The 22,191-nt window shown below is 35.6% G+C and overlaps 1 protein-coding gene across 1 annotated transcript in view; it reads left to right on the plus strand.

The window, feature by feature from the left end:
• Nucleotides 1-22,191, plus strand: part of LOC145692976 (propionyl-CoA carboxylase beta chain, mitochondrial-like) — a 46,725-nt gene that overhangs the window by 20,106 nt on the left and 4,428 nt on the right. Inside the window, exons 7-9 of the mRNA XM_081768598.1 lie at nt 4,301-4,506; nt 10,524-10,732; nt 11,887-12,088. Coding sequence (XP_081624724.1) covers nt 4,301-4,506; nt 10,524-10,732; nt 11,887-12,088 — 617 coding nt within the window. The remainder of the gene's footprint in view (nt 1-4,300; nt 4,507-10,523; nt 10,733-11,886; nt 12,089-22,191) is intronic.

Genomic DNA, 22,191 nt, shown 5'->3' on the forward strand with positions numbered 1-22,191 from the left:
CTTCCCTCCCCTTTATTATATACATTTTACATTAACTACAGTTCTGTACCAACAACTTGCTAACTAACCAGTCAGAAATGAATGTTTGAAATTTGTAAACAACTTTTTCCCAGATTGGGCAGCCACCATTTTAGAAATGGAGTCCACAAATGTTAGAATCCTGTCACATCGGTGCAGGTTGTACCCAATTTCATGTACCCCAGTTTGCAAAGCACCTAGAGTTTCTCATTTGGTCTATCTGTACAGAGGCACATTTGGAGGGTTGTCTTTCCGCAACACAAAGTCAATAATGTATTCTAACGAATATACTTGGACAGACTTAATGTAAATAGCCTCTGCCAAATCCTGCCTGAAGAGCAGTTTATGTCTTACCAACATGTGACTTCACAAATCGTAGGAAATGTCCCTTTAAAATAGTGTTTAAGTAGCTATCCTCATTCAAGTTCTTCTTTATGACGACAAGTTTGGTACCATCTTTGTTCAAGGATCAAGAACGCTGCAAACTTTTCTTTCCGCTTCACTTTGCAGTCTACAGGGATATTCACTGCAGAAATGTCATTCCAAAACTGGCTGTAGGGAATCTGACTGGTATCACAGGGAACATATGTTTCATCATCTGTGATGATTAATTTTTCATCACCCGATTTCACAAGTTTTTTGTACAGTTTCTTGCAGCCCATCTTTACCCTTAAGGCTCAATTGTTTTTATAAAATGGGACACTGCTCTTTGCTCTTGTCACCATATGAAATTTTCGTTTCATTCTGATGATGCTTGATTGATTGACGTTCATGTGTATGGCTGCATGTCGAGTTGAGAGACATAGACAATCTTCTGCCTCAACTTGTTCAGATTCCTATTAGTGCAAATCTTGGGTTTTGTATCAGATGACTGTGCGTACAGAACGAGTGTTCGCATACTTATACAGTGCCTGGTTGATGGATCGTACGTTGAAGTTCTAATCAGAAAAATGATTTCTTGTGACTTTGCGATCCTGATCATGTGCATGATGAGATTCCTTTTCGTTTGATTCCTTGCTGTTTTCATTGTACAAGTACGTCTTTGCTATCTTATCAGTTCGACAACTGATTCCCTACTGAGCTTGCTGACACCAGCTCCAGTTGTGGGTGTTTGTGAATGTCTCCCTAGAGTAATTTCACTTTCAGGACAGGTATACTGACTCAATTTTTAACATACATTTAATAGTAACTGTTTTTACATTTAAAGAATATTATTATATATTTTTAATTAATCACGTTACTAAGAATCGGAAGTGTATTAGGATAAAGTGTTCTGCCTGATTGAATAATATTTGAAGTATTCTTCTTCATTATCAACAATGTCTAAGACATAAGCAAATTTGTATCTCAACTTTAAAAATCATTTTTATCGAGACTCCATTGACAGGTATGTTTAACAATAGTTCCTCGGCGTTGGAGAGTCGGGCTCAATTCCCCGTGGAAGCTCATGTGGCTCGGATCCCACGTTAAGCTGTAAGTCCATGCCTCATACAGCTTCGGCGTTAAAAGGAACGCAAGACTTCAAATCAGCCATCCAATCAACAATAGTTCCATTGGATTTCATGTTCTTAAATTAGTATAGAGAAGCACAGTTAGAAATTTAACAAATCGTAAGCACTTTTGCCATTGACAGGAGCGGTAGTTCTTTCTGTGGCATGCTAGTATGGATCGATTGAGAAGTCGTGTTTATAGAATTATCATTGAAATTTAATGAGATGACAATATAATGGTAATTCACTGATCTCTTTTTGTAAACATCTAATAGAATTCGTAATGTCTAAGTGTACTCGCACTTCCTGGAACTTAGGATTAATTTGTAATGCTTCATGAAGTGTGAAAAAAGTAGTTAGAAAAGGTTATATTTATATAAGACTTGAAGACCGATAAAAGTAGAAAAGGTAGAGATAAATTTAAGTTTCTCAGTGATGAAAAAAGAAAGAAGCAGAATGTGTTGACAGGTAACGTTACTGATAGGTGCTTGTAAATGGTGACTTCCATCAGTTGATGTTAAGTGTGGAATTGGAAATGTTAGTGTGTATTCACCTTACAAAATTATGTGCCTTTTCTTCACTTTCATCGTTTCTAACTTGTATAACTTTTTTCCTAACTACTTGGCTCACTTCTCAAAGATACTGATTAACCCGAGTTACCAGGAAGTAAACTTAGCTATTTGGAACAACCAATACAATTATGCATTGTAATACAACGTTCCATTGTAATTCTTCTAACATGGTATCACATACTCTCCCCACTGGTCTGATGGCTGACGCGTGTGTCTTTCTTGCACTAGATCCCAGGTTCGATTCTCAGTGGGAGAGCGTTGAACGCATTATAGTGGTTAGGATTCTATCTTAAATTTTAGGTCCACGCCTTATGTAGCCTTGGTGCTGAAAAAGACTAAATTTCAAGAACAAAAGTGATATCATACAGCCTGTTAGTGATGAGTAAATGTTAGTTTACCTATTTATTATCTGTAGCTTTCTCCCATGAACAAATTGTTTTTTCGTGTATTTATCGGAGTTTTTTTACTTCTTCAATTGTATTACTTATTAATTAAATAATAAAGTGTACACCACAAAAAAATTACTGTGAATGTGTATTTTTATTTGTTTTTATATAACATTAAACTTACAAATTGTGGAAATCTTTTTTTATTCTTTATTTTTAATTTTAGATGGCGATGACCTGTTTTTTTTTTTTTTTTTTTTTTTATTTAAGATCGGTTCCATTATCTTGGTATATATATATATATATATCAAAAAGAGATTCTGTTGTACATTTGTCAAAGATAATTACCGTCCTTTAGTGCAAATATTAAGCACAGAAAAGTAAAACTGAAAATTAAATTTAAGCACATCTTGTTAGCTTTTCCAAAAATAAAAGAAACAAAGTAGTGTATATTATCATTAATAACTTTGTTCGTCTAATGAAAGAGTTGAAAAGGTGATAAAACAGGTAAAAATTACATCGCGAGGTCATGCACAAGGAACAAATAAGGGATTATAATTTTTCCTTCGATTGTAAGATTGTTTATTATATATATATATATATATAAAGTTGACAAGATATGCTGAAATTTTGTTTTTAGCATATTTAATATACCACATTCCAATTTTAAAAAATTAAATATTTTCAGTTATACGAGGCGTGTTCGGAAAGTAAGTACTGTTTTGAAAAATAAAATAAAAACTAAAACAGTTTTGTTCAAGTCAAATTTATTTTCATATGAAAGAGCACACCATAAACTATTTGTCGACATAATTTCCACTTGTCAGAGCGTGTGACCAACTTGTCCAAACCGTCCTCAACGAAACATCCCGCCCGTGTCCAGCAAGTACACACTGTTTCGTTTGAACGCCACCGCAGCGCTAGTGTCATGGCATGCACGCTCGTTTCACTGGTTCATTGCCTCTTTGCTGACACCGGTACGGTTGAGTTGTCGCGAGTGTATTGTGTCCTGTGATCGTTTGCAATGTTTAAAACAATTGTTGGTTCCGCCGACTGTGGGATTCAATCCCATACTGTTAGTGCCACCCAAACATTAATCCGACAGTTCGGTTGGGAGTAGTTTGACCACCCGCCGTACAACCCCGACTTGGCGCCATCTGACTACCACTTGTTCCTGCATCTGAAGTGCGAGCTCGGCAGTAAGCACTTTAAAAGTAACGACAACGCAAAAAAAAAAAAAAAAAAAAAAAAAAAAACCGCTGTGGGGTTACGGTTGCTTTTACTGGCAGGATGTTTCTTTGAGGAAAGTTTGGGTAAGTTGGCAAGTGTTCGAACATTAGTGGAAACTATGTCGAAAAATAGTTTAAGGTGTGCTCTTTCAAGTAAAAATAAAGTTGGCTTGAACAAACCTGTTTTAGTAATTTTTTTTTTTTTTTTAACTGTACTTACTTTCCGGGCACACAGCATTCTGTGCTTATTAGAATTTTAGAAACATTATGTGAAGAACGTTCGAAACTATTTAAAATATATTAATCCTAAAATGTAAGCATATGATGAAATGTGAACATAAAAGTCGAGCGAAAATTTAAATATAACCAGATTACATACACTTTTCTCAATATAATAGTGCTTAATTTTTTCAATACTGTGTCTACAATACCGTAAGAAGGAGGGGAAGGGAATCTAAGGCAATTGGTTTTAACAGAGTAGTAATATCATTCTGATAGTGAATATAACCCATTCTACTGACTTCTTGCTTTGTCATATAATTAAAGTTGTTTTGACTTCCTGTAACAATGTAATTTTAACAATATACTTTCGTTTCTGTGTTTAGTGATTGTGATATTCCATCGTTGGATACAATAATTCCACATGAGCCAACGGCAGCATATAATATGTTGGATGTTATTTTGTCCATTGTAGACGAGAGAGATTTCTTTGAAATTATGCCAGACTTTGCCAAGAACATTATTATCGGTTTCGCAAGAATGAATGGAAGAACTGTAGGAATTGTTGCTAATCAACCAAAAGTGGCTGCAGGTATTGTATTATTTATTCTTAAATCTATTTAGAAAAGAAGTCCCTTCGGCTGACTGATCAACGTCTCAGCCAAACCGCTCAACCTAGAAACTTAACATTTGGTCAGTACGTAGATTTTGTGATGTAATTTTGAAAATTTGACGTAGAAGGGGAGAAAAGGATGTTGCAGTTATTATAATAAAATGTCCATATTTCTGAATCCTTTAAGATTATATGCATGACATTTGGTATTTAGACTTTCTATTTAAAATAAGTAAATACTTGTTTCAGCGTTTTTTTTTTTTTTTTTTTTTTTTTTTTTTTTTTTTTTTTTTTTTTTTAGATTTAACGTAAAAGGAAAGAAAAAGAGATGAAGGTGGTTTACTAAGATGTCACGAGGTGTTCGAACTCCGTGCGAGACTTCAACTTCAGAGGAATTCTCTGTGAAAGACGCACGAGGAACGCAAAATATTCTCCACATGTGCGCGTGATGACATTTGTTAGTTAATCAGTGCCACTTCCTGGCCGAGTAGCTAACCTGCTTTCCTTCCATGCACATTATCCCGCATGGTGCTTGCCTCGGAAACAAGCCTGAGTAGTAGTTCGGAACCTACTTTCAAATAGTAGGTGCCGTCTAATATAGCCTTGGTGTTGGAAAAAGACATTAAGCTCCAATTAGCCAATCAAAACATCAAAATTTTCTCTTCTATGACCGTAGAGGAAGAAGTGATCTGTAGCTAAATGGATATGTTGTTCAGTGTGCAAGAGCCGTATTACATTCCCGATGGAAGTACGTATTGAACAATCCAACATTAAATTCACGACGTATAGCTTCGGTGCTAAAAAGGAATGATGGTACAGCCGAACGTACAGTCTATATGCTCTAGTGCGTAAATATTCTGTTCCAATTTGTTGGTGATTTAAGGAACATATCACAAGGAATATTTTAGTTAAGATGACTGTTGTTATTGATTGAACTTCGGCTTTCAATTACGAAGTGATAATCACATTATTATCCAGTATTACCTCGCACAATAATTGAAAGCAATCAGTGGTGACTACTAATTGAAATAACAAACTGACTTTATGGCCTATGGAACCCAGAAAGTAAATGTCTCGTCCACAAAAGCTTTCCATTGACTTCCATCCTTTGTCAGCTGGTTCCAGTTTCTACTTTGTATTCCTATTTCTGCGAAATTCATCTTAATATTATCCTCCCATCCATACATAGATCTTCCTAATGGTCTTTTCCCGATTGGATTTCGTGTTAAAAGTTTGAAAGCCTTCCTACTTTTTTCCCCATTCTTTCTACATGACCTGCCCACCTCAGCTTCCTAGGCTTAAAACACAATGTTAGGTAAATAATGCCTCGTTACAAAGTTTCCACCACTCCCTATTCCCGTCCTTCGTAGGTCCGAATATTGACCTCAGAATTTTATTTTTAAATATCTTCAGTCTGCGTTCTTTCTTCAAAGTAAAGTGACTATGCTTCACAGCCATACAGCACACATAGATATAATTATCGTTTTGCATATTTTAACCGTCAAATTGTTCGACAAAATTCACGAAGATGAAAGAATTTGGGCTGAATAATAGCACAAATTCCCTGCTTTCACCCTTCATTTATATTCGTGGATATGGCTTTGATCTGTTAATGAACAATACATGCGTTTAATTAAATACTATTTGAATAAATGATACATAATTAGTAAAAGATTAAATAAAATTCTTTTGATATCTTTACACATAGAAATAGAGACTCGTTCTCGGAAAGTAGTTTTTAATAAATTTTCTTGGTGCAGTTTGCTTACAACGGGAGGTGTCGTTAATTATTGTTATACTGTTATGTAGCATGCGTTTCTCGGGGTTGCTTTCATTTCTTCCTACTTTCTGTTCATTGTAATGAAGCTTTAATCATAAGTCACTTGCATTTGTCATCCGTTACCTTTATCCTACAAGTCTTAATACGTGGGGCGTTAAACTAAATATTTAATTTACAATGAATACTTTATGATTCATTTACGAGTCGTAGGTTTTTGAGTGATGAAAACTATTGTTTGTAATGTCAAGTTGCTAAACGTTTACATTAAATATAAAAATAGCAAAGAGAACTAAATTACCATGCAAATTCTAAGAAAAAAAATGTATTCTTGAGATACTGAGAAAATAAAAATGTGTAAAGATCACAACCGAAATATGATTATTACTTCATTTCAGAGGTGTTGCTGCTGGAGGCTTTTTAGCATCCTACCCTCAAATACGTTACCAGACTAAAACTCTTAGATAGTGTTGACTAACTGACGAATTTTAGCTAGTGACGCATGTAAAAATATTTTAAATAGAAAATGAATGTTAGTTAACGGACTAGTATTTGTTAAGTCTGAATAATATATCAGCGTTACATACCACAACCTTATACCTCTTGCTGAAGAAACTTAATACTAACTCCCGCGTGACTATATGGTTAACATACACACCTTCGGCTAGGAGACCTAAGTTCAATCTTGAGTTCTTCAGATCTCATTAAGATGCAGGTTCATGTCTCATAATGTGCAAGGTATAATTCTTAACCTTGCTGTAAATATTTAAGTATATTCAAGAAGTGTATTAAATATTCTTATAATAGTAATAGGTTTAATTTTAAGGTATCTTTTCCCAGGCCTATGTTAAGTTATGTTTATTATACTTATGTTGTAAGTTACTGTATATATGTATATTAGAGATTAATCCCAACTTAAGTATTTTCAAATCATATACGTTCTAGTTAGTTAGATTCATAAGTTAATTTGACAAGTTAGTTTTTTTTTTTTTTTTTCTTTCTTTCTTTCTTTCTTTCTTTTAAGAGCTTACTGCAAGGCTAACAATGGAATGCCATTCTTTAGTCCCTTCTCCCCATCTCTCTTTTCACTCAACTGGCTGGCGTTGAGTTTTTTTGTGTTGGTCAAAACATATGAAAAGGCTAGCTGCTCTATTGTTCGTTGTTGTGCATACTGGCGTCCTAGCTGTTAAGGTCGCGGTGTTTTGGCCAGCCTCTACAACGTAGAAAATGAACTGTGTTGTACAAATTATTGTTTAGTTTAGTTCTGTTTGTAATTGGATGAGCAGTTCCGTTACAATACAGTTTCCCGCTGAAGTAAATAAATTTCAACCTACAGATAGGAATTCGAAGATACGGAATTAGGATGTTTATAAGTTGTATTTAGTTAATAATCCTACGTCTGAAAGAAGACTATTGGACATATTGTTGTTTTAGAAGAAATAGTATGTAAGCTGTCTCATGGGGCCGTCACGTGAGTAAGAGAACGCGTATAGACTTAGGTTTCTAATTCTCTCCTAGTAATGGAAAAATTTATGTAATGAATCCAGATGTGTTTGGGTTCAATCCCTCATAAGACGATTCCAGCATATACAGGTGCTGTTTATCGATTAGTGTTCTCACTGCGACTTTACCTATTTCTCATTCTTTGAATGTAAAGACCTTTTAAGTTTGGGCTAGGAGAGACGGATGACTAACCTAACTCACAACGTAACCTATCCTTACAATTTAGTTAGATTCCTTTATGGAAGACTTTGTGTACAGAGTCTCTAACCAGGTGTAGGCCAGATTGTGCCTTTGAAATTAAGGAGTACGGAGCAAAGTAGAGTGAATACTGTATTCAGTACTTCCGCAGGACCCAAGACTGATTAGAGGAATGCTTGAATTATTAATGAAATAGATATTATAGAGAAGTAGAAGCTACTTGCTTTCTCCATTAGTTATTAGGGAAGGTGAGCAGGATTATGAGTATATCAAGGACGGAACTGGCGTCTTATAATTAGCCAAGAAAACCAAACTCCTATTTTTAGAGCATTATTTAAGCAATAAAAGTTTATTTCCTTCTAATTCCTCATATTTTATTTATTTCTCTGAGATATGAACTAACTTAGACAAGTTTACGAGCATATATTTATTTGGATGTTAAAATTGTGTTTTAGTAAGGATTAAGGTTTCCAATTCCTATAAGATTTTGATTGGAAGTTAAATTATCACATGATACTTGAGATAAAGAGAAATATTATTTCATTATATATATATATATATATATATATATATATATATATATATATATATATAATATTATATTCATTCATATATTATTTTCAACTTCCAAGTGTCAGTAAATTAAGAAATGGGGGATAAGCATGTTAATTTAGTGTTGGTAAGTAAGTTAGAATTTCGTGACCTGCACCTTCATGAATTCTTCAATGGTTAGTTGATGAAGTGTGCATAGATATTAACCTACTTTATATTAAGTTAGATATTTCAAAATTACTCTTGTTCACAATTCATCAAGCTCTCCTTTCGAACTTAGAAAATCGAACTTTTTTGATGGACCATTTGCATTTGCATTGACAGAAATTTGCGCCTCCGTTGTATGGGAAGTTTTATACTTGTTTGAGTAAGTTATTATTAAAATCCTTTTTCACTTTGGGATTTGGTATGGGAAATATAGAATTTAGAAATTAGACATATTTAAATTCCAAGTTTTTCAAACATAGGTTAGAGCATTCGTTTAGCGTATATGTTGAAGACGATTGAAAAAACAAAAGCTAATCTAATTTGAATGCCTTCAGCAGTTTGTGTCGTAAGTAACAACGAAACGGAAAGGGAAAAAAAAATGTTTTCAAGAAGTATTCTAAAGTATTACACGTTATATTACCGGTTACATATATATATTTATCGACTATTTGTTATTAAGTATATATATATATATATATATATATATATATATATATATATAGTTTTTAAAATAATTTTACTATATCTATTTGTACAATAAATTGTTTGTCATTATCAGTGGATTTGCGTGTGCCTCGTAAATAGTTTGAAAATTGGAAAAGTAAATAAGTTTGGATACCACTCCTCTCTGCCATCTTTTGGTCTGTCTTTGTTCCTGAAAGGGGGAAATAACGGAAAATTCTCAATTTTTCTCTCTGTCTTTACTTTTTTGCTTGCTTTAGCCTTGCTCTTTCCTGGAGCAGAGAGAGTGTCCGGGGAATGTGTTTGCACTTGTTACCGGCGATAAAAGTTGAAACCGGAAATGACTAATTTGAACCACTTCCCGAATGAATAGAGAGTTAACGGAGGAGGTGGAATCTACTCTTGAGACACTGAATCGATTGCAGAAAACCGCATTTCGATCTCTCTTACCGTTTCTTCTCTTGATACCTATCGACGGACGAACAGATAAAGCCATTCTATATTACTTCTGACATTTATACATAGCCTAGTTTGGAAGTCTAATAATTGCAGTTCTTAGAAAGGATTCATTATTTAAGCAATATACACATGCATATTCGAAACAGCTGAACATTTTCCTCTTGTAATCAAGATAAACGTAAATTCTGCAAACTACTATTTTGGACGAGAAAATATTTCGGTTTTGACAGCTCGCCTTCCATGTGTTAAAGCGTTGCTAAGTAAGGTTACTCTTTGATGTGGCCCAATTGCTTGCTTTTATATATCTTTCTTAATTGGTATTAGTATTTCTTTGTTTGTGGTTCCATCTGTCTACTAAACAGTCTCAACATCTGTAAATCATGTCGATGTAAGACTCCATTTTTGCTTATGTGAGTATTAATACAGCAGCTACATACTTCTCCCATTATTCTGTGAAATTTTCTAGCACGCTTTGTTATTATGAACACGAATTCGTGCCACGAACTCTTAGTTCATTCTTCAGGCTAATGGATAATTTTACCGCTTGAGTATAGATAAACGGTTAGCGTTCTTTCTTCGCAATTTTGGGTTTAGGGGATCGAATCCCGCAGTCAGCTATCCTGACTGAGATTTTCCAGTCTCACTAAATGAATATTAAGGTGTATACTAATGAATAGAAAAACCTAAAATACAGGCCCAGGGCGACTCCGTTCCAAAATCGTTCCTAAGAATGTTTTCTTAACTATACCTGAAACCTAAATAAAATGAATAGAATAAATTTAGACATTATATTTATCAACTTCTGTTCTTAAATGATTTTCACTCTTTCTTTTGTTAGGATGTTTGGACATAAATTCTTCAGTGAAGGGAGCACGTTTTGTTAGGTTCTGTGATTCCTTTAATATTCCCATCATAACTCTAGTGGATGTGCCAGGTTTCCTTCCAGGAACAACACAAGAATATGGTGGTATCATTCGCCATGGAGCAAAGTTGTTATATGCTTTTGCAGAAGCCACTGTGCCTAAAATAACTATTATAACGAGAAAGGTGAGTGATATAAAAAAATAAATAAATAAAAACATGAAAGTTTGCTTAATATTGTTCGCATCCTTAATAATTGTGTTTAATTTTTTGGTTATTTATATAAGGAAAAATGTGTCGAAATGTGTGATCAGTTAAAAACTTCGAGTAGAAAAGTTGATAAATTTAAAACCCTCTGAAAGTTAAAAACACTGTGGATACATGTTCAAGTATGAATTCCCGTAGTGGTAATGTGAAGTACACATAAATTTACGCTTTTTTTTAAAACTTCATACACCCAGTATACAGACCAGTGTAACATTATTCATTTTACAGGATGTCTACTGATACTGGAAATACTGGAAATACGTGAATTATACTGGAATTTAATTTTGATACTGGACATACACTGGAATTTTGGTCCACATACTTGAAAAATCATGAAACTGGTAATTTGTCAACAATACTGTTTTGTAATTGTTTTAATAGTCTTAGAAACAATTTTGTATCCATTGAGGTTTTAATTTTTTCTATGGCAAGAGTTGTATACATATTGTAATTAGACATTTAAAGCAGTGGGTGGAGTGGAGGGCTTTGAGGGGAGTTGGGAGGCCCTTTAAAAAATGTTTAAAAAATCATTGTATTTCAAAAAATCAAGGCTTAACTAAATTTATTAAAAATAAAATATTCTTTTAATGGCGAAACAATTACAAGCCTAAAATCATCAAGAGTGTGATTATTCCTAAAGAACTTTTTAAAAAATCATTATATTAGGTACTGGAATTTTGCTGATAGGTATACTGAATGTACTGGAACTATACTGGAATTTCGAAAATGAAACTCAGTAGACACCCTGTTTTACTAGTTTCTCCCTTCGCTTTCGCTGGATATATACAGTGAGAGCTAAATGAAAACATTGATCATATATCATGTAATTTTATCAACATTTTGTTACTGTGTCAAGAAAATACCTAACTGCTCTAAAAATATTCAGATTGTGCTTGAGTTTATATAAACACTTCTGTCTCTTGCCACTCCGTACAAGTAGCGTGATTTTGCCCACCATTTTGTAAGTACTGCAAAAATGTGTAAAATTTTAATTGGCAATCAAAATACATAGTTTCCTGAGAGTTAATATTTGATATTCATAATTAATGTCTTCGTTTTGTTCCGTTTGATAGGCTTATGGAGGTGCGTATGATGTGATGTCATCCAAACACCTCCGTGGAGACATGAATTACGCGTGGCCAACAGCTGAAGTAGCCGTTATGGGAGCAAAGGGAGCTGTATCCATCTTATACAAAGGCCAACCTGAAGGAAGAGAAAAGTATGAAGCAGAATATATTAGAAAGTTTTCAAATCCATTCCCAGCTGCTGTTAAGGGTAAGAAAAGTTATCTTGTTGTTACTAATAAAGAGAGCAACCCACAGTATGCTTTATTTTATTCGTTTATTTGTTTTGCTTTTTTGTAATTTATGTTTTATTTTGAGTTCGTTTTTAACATAATTAATGGAACACAAATATTATTCTAAATATCTTATTGTCTGTCCATTAATATTTTATGTATCACAAGCTTTTTGCTTACGAAAAATCTTAAATCAAATGCTTGAAGTATTTTGTAACAGTAAAGGATGTTTGTGGTATAGTATCAAGCTATACAAGTACACAATCCAAAATAACAGAGTCATGTTTAAAAATGCTAGCAATGCTATCTTTTATGTCACTCTCAGTCTCTTTATCTGCACCAACCACTGTCTGAAGAGGATAATTAACTGCACGCTTTAGGAGAGATCAAGATTTGTGAAACATGACTTTTTAGAATTCAAAATCTAATTGAACGCAGAAAAACCTCTTACCAACTGAAACAGAAAATAAATTGCCCTAATTTGAAGTGTGCACTGACCGTAAAACTGTTAAATTTACACGCTTTAATGTAATTTTAATTGTTTTCCTGTTCGTCACAGAACTGCAGTTTATTTTTAAATTTATGAATGCATGAAAATTCAGTTTTTTGACAAATTCATTTTTGAAGTGGCTTTATTTTATATGTGGTTTAATATTTTTGCGTCCAGTGCCAGAATATTAGTGTTTTTGATGAGAAACTTTGTACGAAATTAGGCAGTTTTGGTGTCAGAAAGTATTCTTTCCAGAAAACAATATTAGCAACATGGTCAATAAAACAATATAGCGGTGTAGTTAGTATATTACCCATTATAGTCTAGAAAGAAGAAAAGAAACTTCCGTGTAGGTATTAAGAAACATTTTTTTACTCTTTAATAAGTATCTAGTATTGAAACGCCTAGCTTTTTCTGTTGCTGGATATAAAATAATAAATTTAATTCTTGCTAAGATAATTAGACTAGCAATTAATTTTCCAAGAATTATGTTTTATTTCACATATAATGCTTTAAGTGTGAAAGTATTTATCCTCTGTATTGAATTTTCACTTTTTCGTAACTAAGTATAGACAGGGTGCCGAAGTACCCGTACCGTAGGTTTGAGTGTCATAGAGAACGTGTCAGTGTAATTTTAGTTGCGGTGTTGGTCCCTGCTGTCATGGTCACAGACAGCACTGTCTGATATCTCTGCATTCAAAGTCACGTAAATTATAAATAGTTTCCAGACCGCTGATTGGGATGTGGTCTTACAACACAAGACAACTCATTGTGAGGAATAATCACGTCACGTATCTCCCATCGTTGATGCAGAACAAAGAAACAATTGCACGAAAGTGTGGACGAAACCTTTCAAACGATAATTCCTTATCCTTGCAACTGAAGTAAAAATCCAGTGTATTTTCTGTCAGCTGCTCAACTGTAAACGAAGTTCAGTCTCACCATTAGACTATGTTTATACAGGATGCGGCACGTAAAACCGGCCCGTAAAGTGAACACATAAAATGAAATGTAATGTATTGAATATGATTAACTACAACACATAAATGAAATTAATGTATTGAATATGACTACTCACCTTCACAGCAGCCTTCACAGCAGGTGCTGAAAGTGTCCTCCGCCCACTTCAACACACATGTGAGCACGATTGAGGAGATTCATATATACCCTTGTCAGTTCTTGTGTTGTAATGCTATTGGTGACATCCTGGATCCTGGTTTTGAGTTCTTCAATTGTGTGTGGATTTGTTTCGTATACTCTTCCCTTTAACAGTCCCCATAAGTAAAAGTCACACGTGGACAAGTCTGGTGACCGAGGAGGCCACAAGCCTTTGCTGATTGTCCTCTCTGTGTAAACATCTCATGTACAAGGGACAATGATGCAGCTGATGTGTGGCATGTTGCACCGTCCTGCTGAAAGTAACATAACTGACGCTCCTCTTCGGTCAAATGTGTATAAAACTCCTCCAGGATTCCCATATACACGTCACTGTTCACTGTCGTCTCAAAGAATATGGGCCCAATAACGCGTGTGGCGGAAATGGCACACCAAACACCAATTTTCTCATCATGCAAGGGTACCTGGTGGATTGCGTGTGGATTTTCTGTCGACCAATACCGGTTGTTTTGGGAATTTACGTACCCAGACAGGTGGAACCACGCCTCGTCACTCATGATGAGCATTAGTGGGTCCAAGAAACCACTGGCAACATTGCTCAACAGCCATGAACAGAAATGCACCCTCTTCTGCAGGTCAGGCTCCTTCAGTTCTTGCACAACACTTATCCGGTACGGTTTTAACTTCAGTCCCCTTAAAACACGTCTGCAACTTCTCTCACTCGCATGAACCTGTTGACTCAATCTCCTGGTTGACTTTCGAGGACTTCTTGTCATTATCTCCTCCACCTGCATCTTTAATTCAGGTGTGCAGACAGATGGTCGTCTGTTCCTGGGAGCATTTTGAACCGATCCTGAACGCCGCCATTTTTCAATCAATTCCTGAATGGTGCTTTTTGCTGACACAGAACGTCCTGGAAATTTCTCCCGAAACAAATTCTTTGTTTTCGCAAAAGATCCAGTGAGAATGAACCCTTCAACAATGGCAACACGCTCGGGTATCGAATACGGCATTATCACACACTGACACTCACTCGGCTTAACACAACGAGGCCTTTTTCTCAACTGGTTTCGACAAGTTTCACTGGCTGCAGCTGCACGTGACTGCTGCAGGTCACGTAAGTCGACCCGACCTCGACACGCCATCTCTTGGTAGGAAGGTAGATTATTTAAGTGTTGCCAAAAACACAATATACCAGAATATTACGACGGGCCGGTTTTACGTGCCGCACCCTGTATATATATATTCCTGCCTAATAATTAAATAAAAAAATTAAAAAATAAATCTTATATAAGACTGGTCAAATAAATCAAACCATCGAGTTTTGAAATATTTAAATTTGCAAAATTTTGAAAACGTAACTTCGTACATTTGTTTTCAAAATTCGGGAGTAAATTTACTGGCAGCATGAGGGCTTAGTAGGGGACGCAGTGGTTCAGTGGTAAAGCGCTTACCTCTGATGCAGGAGGTTTCTGCTTCGATCCCAGCATCTTGCCCCTGGGTTCTCTCGTTTCCTCCTACATCCTCATCCCACCAATTATTTAATAATAATCCACTTTCATTAATCTGTTTTCTCTTACCTAAAGGGGATAACTGTGAGACATTAAAGAAAATGAGGGCTTGACTGTAGTATAGCCCACTTCGCCGTTACTGGCTAATATGGTTCTCAACCATTGTATTTTATGTATTTAAAGAACTTCAATTAAAACACAGAAGATAATTTAGATACTGAGACGACACTCGTGCCCTAGTACGACAGCATAATTAGGATTTCTTCCTGACCTTTTAAGTTCTATAATACATATTATTGGCACGTTTAACGATATATATGTGTGTGTGTCTAAAGATGAGATCAGTAGATTTTGTTGCTGGGTTCCTACAGGTCAGGAAAGTCAGGGAAAATGTGCAGGTCAGGAGAAAGACGGAAATCAGGGAAAGTCAGGGAAATTTTATAAATATATATTTTTTCTAACATTAATTGTACACCACTTTCAGCTTAGCTAACGATTATAATACCTATTTGGTTTTTATTGCTGTTGTAGGTAAATAAAATGTACGTATAAGCAATTGATTACTAGCTACCTACCGTCTCTCTTGGATACTGGCTCTTAGAATAGTCCCTAAAGAAACAGTTGATAAGAACCTAGTTCAGAGCTCATGTCCTGTACAAGCGCAAATTGCCAACAATAATAATAATGATAAAAAGTTATACGACATGGGTAGCCTCAGTGATTCGGAAATTTAGGTTTAACTGTATTTTACTTTTGTACACACGTATGCGTATATACGACTGGAAAGCTGATGATTCCATAATATTTGCACATACTCAAATAAAAAAAGAGAAAATTACCTTGAGCGAATTCCTATTAATGAATGTATGCATATATATATGTAGTAAAAGAAAGGATACTGATAACACACAAATTTCCACTTAATACAGCATGAATGCTTTGAGCGAACAACACTGCGCACACACTTCAGAAATATGAAACACTTAGTATCACACACACACACACAAAAGATATATGTACAGCAAATGAAAGAACTTCGAATATAGCCCTTATGGTTATTCCTTTCATCACATTCACTAAAACACTACGTTGAAGCTGGGCTTTCACTGAGAAACGGGGACAATGAGTATGGGCTTTAGGTAGGGCACCAGTTTCCAGCGAGGTCTTGTCGTTCCAAGAATGATGCACTTTTTAAAATTATATAAGAAACATTTTGTTCACTTCTTCTGTTGAGGCTGTGGTTGTAATCACACACACACAAAAAAAAAATAATACTTAGTCTTAGTCATTTGCATACTAGAACATAAGTAAGTTCGTCCAACGTAGGCTGCACGTGCCTTACTCTATTAACACCAAGCGCAAACTTCTTGCTTCTGCCAACATTCAGAAAGATTCCAGAATGATGTCTCTGGTTGGCAGTGTCTTTTAAGATTTACTACGGGAAATACACAAGTTTATATATTCATACTTGATGCAAATATAGTTATGGTCTATTGAGTAGTTCTGGCAACACGTCTTTTAGTTCCGTGAGGACGAAGAACTTGAAATTGCAGTTAAATAAGTGTTGCAGACTAACTTTGAGAATTCAGTCTATAACTGATGAATTCTTCAGATGATAGTTCAATACAAAGCAGTTTAATAAAAAAGAATATGGGTTGACAATTGTGGAGATTGACCATTCTGTCTGCAGTTCCACAGATTATGAGCACAGTTCCAACGGTAGTTGAGATAACAAAGCGTTGGTGTGTCGGACTGCAACGGTCTACAATGTAACTTGTGTAGGACTTGCGTCGGTGTGTAGGACTTGTCTACAATGTAACAATTTCGTATCTAAAAAGATTTCCAAGCGTTGATAATCATTCATATGAAAAGTATATACAATATAGTCTTAGTAGCCAAAATCGTGAGTTGGTAACTTCACTCAAGAAAAGAAAAAAGTTTGCTGTTTCGAAGCACTCAGCTAATGAGATAAGCATTTAGTTCAGTAAAGAATTATTTCTTTGTATTATTGACGGTGCCAATCTATCTAGAGAATACCTGCATGCAAAATAATAATAATAATAATAATAATAATAATAATAATAATAATAATAATAATAATAATAATAAAATATAATAATAATATTATAATAATAATAATAATAATAATAAGTTTCTTACTGGCTCAAAAGCATTCAGAGCAAAGAACTTTTCCGCTCACATGAGTAAAATAATAATTTTGCATGATGATTAAAAATCGTAGAAAATATACAGTTTGTCCAAGAAGTGAGTTGTTATGGCCGACCTGATGGTCATATGTGTCTATAAATTCATGTATAAATATTCACCGTTATTTATTCCTTATTTATATGTCAATGTCATCCGACACCTGTCATGAAAGTAAGAGAATTTCCTGCCAAAGGTCAGGGAAATAAATTTCTCCAGATCAGCAGGAACCCAGTATTAAGTTGAACAACATAATATGGATGAGTTATGCTTAGTTTTCGAGATAATAGAGAGAAACCAATTAATTTAATCTAAAACTTGATGCTGTACGAGAACCGTGCTATTTATTATGGTGAAACTGATACTGAAATATTATCTCATTAAGCTTGCCGTTATGATACTAACCAGACGACAGGACGTAATGGTGAGAAAAATAGACACTAGAATTGTCATTAAGTCTTAAATTTTAATTTCTACTTAACTAAAGTAGCGTACAAAGAAAATAAGATACGAGGATAAGTCAAAAATTATCCGCAATGTAACTATAAGTTTTGTTATAATGTTCGTACTGATCTCTGTCCTTCGTTTATTTTATTGTTATGCTGTTGTGATCATGCTGTGAAAATTTTATCCTAATTCCTTCTTTTGTCTTCCTTTTGTTGCAGATCATGGCCGCTCCATTAGAAGTTTGCACCAAAGAGGAACAACGAACAGTGATCCGATTTTTGTGGTCGCAAGGTGTATCAGGGTCCAGACGATATGCCACTTCATTAATAGTCACTCGTCTGTCTAACAAAACCTATGCCACATGGACGCTTAATGTTGTCATTATTTGTAGCCGTAAATGGTCGTTATGCTCCTTTCTCATGCGTAACACTTGTGCGATCATTTTTTAATTTTTCAGTCCCTTCGTAAACACTGGTCCTGTATTGTGCCGAAGGTCTGTGATCGATTGCGGCCCCTGATACACCTTTTGACCAGGTCCCTGCTTATTGTTCCTCTTTGATGCAAACTTCTAATGGAGCGACCATGATCTACCTGCAACGAAAGGAAGACAAATGGAGGAATTAGGATCAAACTTTCATAGCATGACCACTTCAACATAACAAAAAAATAAACGAGGACAGAACTTAATATGAATATTGTAAGAAAAGTTATAACTATATTGTGGATAATTTTTGATGTACCCTCGTACATATATCAGTCAAAAGATCACCTTGAGCTGAACAAAATAACTCTTCATTTATGGTTTTTCGAGAAAATAAAAACGCGAACTTTTTTTAGCACAAAAATGTGTCGTTAATTGCTAATAATCATTGACAGTTTTTATTTTACTAGAACAAATTGTTTATTTATGTACTGTATATGTAGTGTTCGCCTTTCTAACAGTGACACAAATACATTTTACGCCAATATTACTTGTTAATAGATATGTGTCGTAATCTTATATAGAACCGAATAAGCGCTGTTCATGACCCTGTAGACCGCACACCTAGTTCTTACATTTCCGCAGTGGCGACACAAGTGGTAGCACATTCCCGTTATCTACAGTATACATTTATATACGAAGTACTTGTAAAACAGCAGTAAATCCAATCAGAACACTGCGTGGTGTCGCAACAGCCGATTGACTGCAAGCGATAGATTATTCATCAGATTTTGTAATTGTACAATTGTTTCAATTTCATATCAGTGAGTTGAAAGAAAAATATTTACATTAATATACTTTAAACACACTTCATTCGAAATTAGCGTATTTTAACTACTGGATTTTTAGTTCTGTATTCATTGAAGAATTGGACTCTTTAGAGAATCGGTAGTTAGTGATACGAGCTCCCAAAGGTGGCTTGGGAATGGAACGCCAAGAGCTTACTTCTGATAAGGAAAAAAAAAAAACTTAACAACTGTTCGAATTTCGTGGACCTTACCATTTGTAGACACAATAACAAGTTTATCACCAACATTCATAAATAGTTCATATCAGTATCTAATGTAAACATATCTAACTTGCACTTTTTTTTTTATGGGGGGCCGCGGTGGCTCTGGTAGAGCGTTCACCTCTGGTGCTTGGGGTCCCGGGTTCGATCTCAGTCCCCGCCAAGTGAACTTTGTGATGGACAAACACCGTGTGCGTGGGTTTTCTCGGGGTTCTCCCGTTTCCTCCCACTTCCTTCATTCCACCATTTCATTCATTTCTCATCATCACCGTCTCCTTTAGCCTAACCGGCATAACTGTGGGACGTAAAACTCAAAGATTTGCACTTTTTTAAAATTTTATTCCAATATTTGAATGGATTTTATTTCAAAATCCTAAAATATATGACCTTTTCCATTAGATGTACAAGGGAAAATTAAGTTATTTGAGTCAGAAATACAGTGGTTCTAATTTTAAATTACAGTAACGGTTTTATGAGACCAGAAGTGTTTTAGACATAGAACCGTACTCAAGATAGAATGTGTGTCTTCCTCTGTGCTCAGTAATATTACAGGAAATCTAATTCAGTTTTTATGAAGTAAAACTTTAATCACTGATTTCGTATATATATCACAAATAATTCATGTATTTACGCTTATTCAAGTGAAAGAATTGAATTTTTCCTGGCGACATGATTTGGGTAAGTCTTCTCGGGCTATCAGCCCGATGAAGTTATTGACATCTGACGTTTCGAATGCAGACATTGCATTCATCTTCAAGACTGTGATGAAGAGCCGGAAATGTATATGCAGACGGAGATGTGGACATGTATATATGGTGACTAGGGACGGAGCTATGAATGTGTACTTGTGATTGGCTGAGGGAAATGCTGCTAGCTCCCTCAGCCAATCAGAAGCGTAGCACCGCCCCTAAGTAGTCACCATATATGCATGCCCACATCTCCGATCTCTTCATTACAATCTCTGAAGATGAATGCAATGTCTGCATTCGAAACATCTGATGTCAATACCTTCACCTGACCGATAGCTTATTCAGGTATTTGTTCTTCTGTTCAGAAGACATAAATACTTCACACCATGTTGAAAGATCGTTCACAATAGAAGATTAAAGACTTTTCCAAAAACAAAAAAAGTTCAAATTACATGTAAACTATGATTGTTTTCGAGATTCCTGTTTTTAAACTAGGTATTGTAGTAAAATATCATGTAATCTAAATGTAGTCACATCTGATGTAACGTATAATCCATTACTAACAAAGAAAGTACTTGGGCTCGAACGGGTGAATACACACAAAAAGGAAAGCATGTGTAATGTTAGCAGTCCAGAAGAAAACAGTGAAGTCCGTTTTTCTGCAAGATGCTGTAAACGTCCGCAAGAGCAGGGCAAAGTAGAGCACCTGCCATAATTACAGGGCGTTAGCTCCCATAGCTCGCGCTTCATCAAACTTTGCTATGGTGCCCTGCTTGATTGTCTTTAAGTGTAGTGAACTGTTCGTATTCACTTTGGCTGCTTTCATTGTCTCTTGCAAGACTTACAGTGTCATTACGCGTTCTCACTTCTTCCTCTTCATTCTCTTCACAACCTTCACCACTGCGCTCTAACGCTCGGAACTTACGGTTTCTAACTGATTTCCATATTTTTACATAATTAATTCTTCTAGAAAACATGCAAATGTCTCATCTTTCAGACCAATTCCTTTCTAATGACATACCTTGTGTCGCACTTTCACTCCTATCAATCGCACTACATTCATTGGATTGATCAGCACTCTCCGTGCCATTTGAGGTCTCGCTACATATTCAACTTTTCCCCATGCGAAGAACTAACGTTTGCAGCTTCACTACTGGGAGTAGTGTAGCGGTAGGCATGAGGTGGGCTCTCTCTGCCACTATGTAGCGCCATCTATTGGTTCAAATTTGCACCATCTTGCAGACAAACTGACATCACCTATCGCTTTAGGAGCACTAACGCTATTCATACTCTAATTTCTATGCGTATTTTTTCGGTCGAGCTCACGTACTTTCCTGGACGGGCAAATACACACAAATATGATGCATTTATAATGTTAGCACCCCTGAAGCAAACAGTAATGTCCGTTTTTTGCAAGCTGGTGTAAACGTCCACAAGAGCATGTGCCATGCCGACAGGGCGTCTATAAATTCTGATCCCGGGCCATTTTTGCGGAAACATTTTAGTGGATGGAAACATCGGTGCCCACGAATCCAATAATTTTTTGGCGCACATGTTGAATGAAAATGTATTGCCCCAGGAGCCCCCGTAGGGTCCCAGGCAGGGTCCACCTCACAATTTTCAAATGATAAAGTGGGTGAAGTAGTAAATCGTTTGGAAGGTATTGTGAAAAGAAACAATCTGCAACAAGTCCCAAGTCTATATGCGCACCCTAAGCAAAATGGTGGTCATAGACTCTTTCATGACAACTATGTTGACATTTTGACTGTCTACCATTTTGTACAGAGTGAGCGTAGAAGCTCGGAACTTGCTTCATCTTGTTTCTTTCCACAACACCTTTCCAATGGTATACTACTTGACCCCCTTTACCATTTGAAAATTTTGGTTGGACCCTATCTGAGACCCTTCGGGTGACCCTGAGACACATCTTTCTCATTCAAAGTGTGTGCCTCTAAAAATAATGGGATACGTGATCGCCTAATTTTCCATTCACCCAACCCTTTTCTGCAGAAAATGGCCCGGGGTCAGACAGTATAGACACCTTGTAATTATGGCACGTGCTCTACCTTGCCCTGCTCTTGCGGACGTTTACACCATCTTGCAGAAAAACGTATATCACTGTTTGCTTCCGGG

The sequence above is a fragment of the Thermobia domestica genome, chromosome 8 (genome assembly GCF_964235325.1).
Source record: "Thermobia domestica chromosome 8, izTheDome1.hap1.1, whole genome shotgun sequence".
In the NCBI taxonomy this organism is placed as follows: domain Eukaryota; kingdom Metazoa; phylum Arthropoda; class Insecta; order Zygentoma; family Lepismatidae; genus Thermobia; species Thermobia domestica.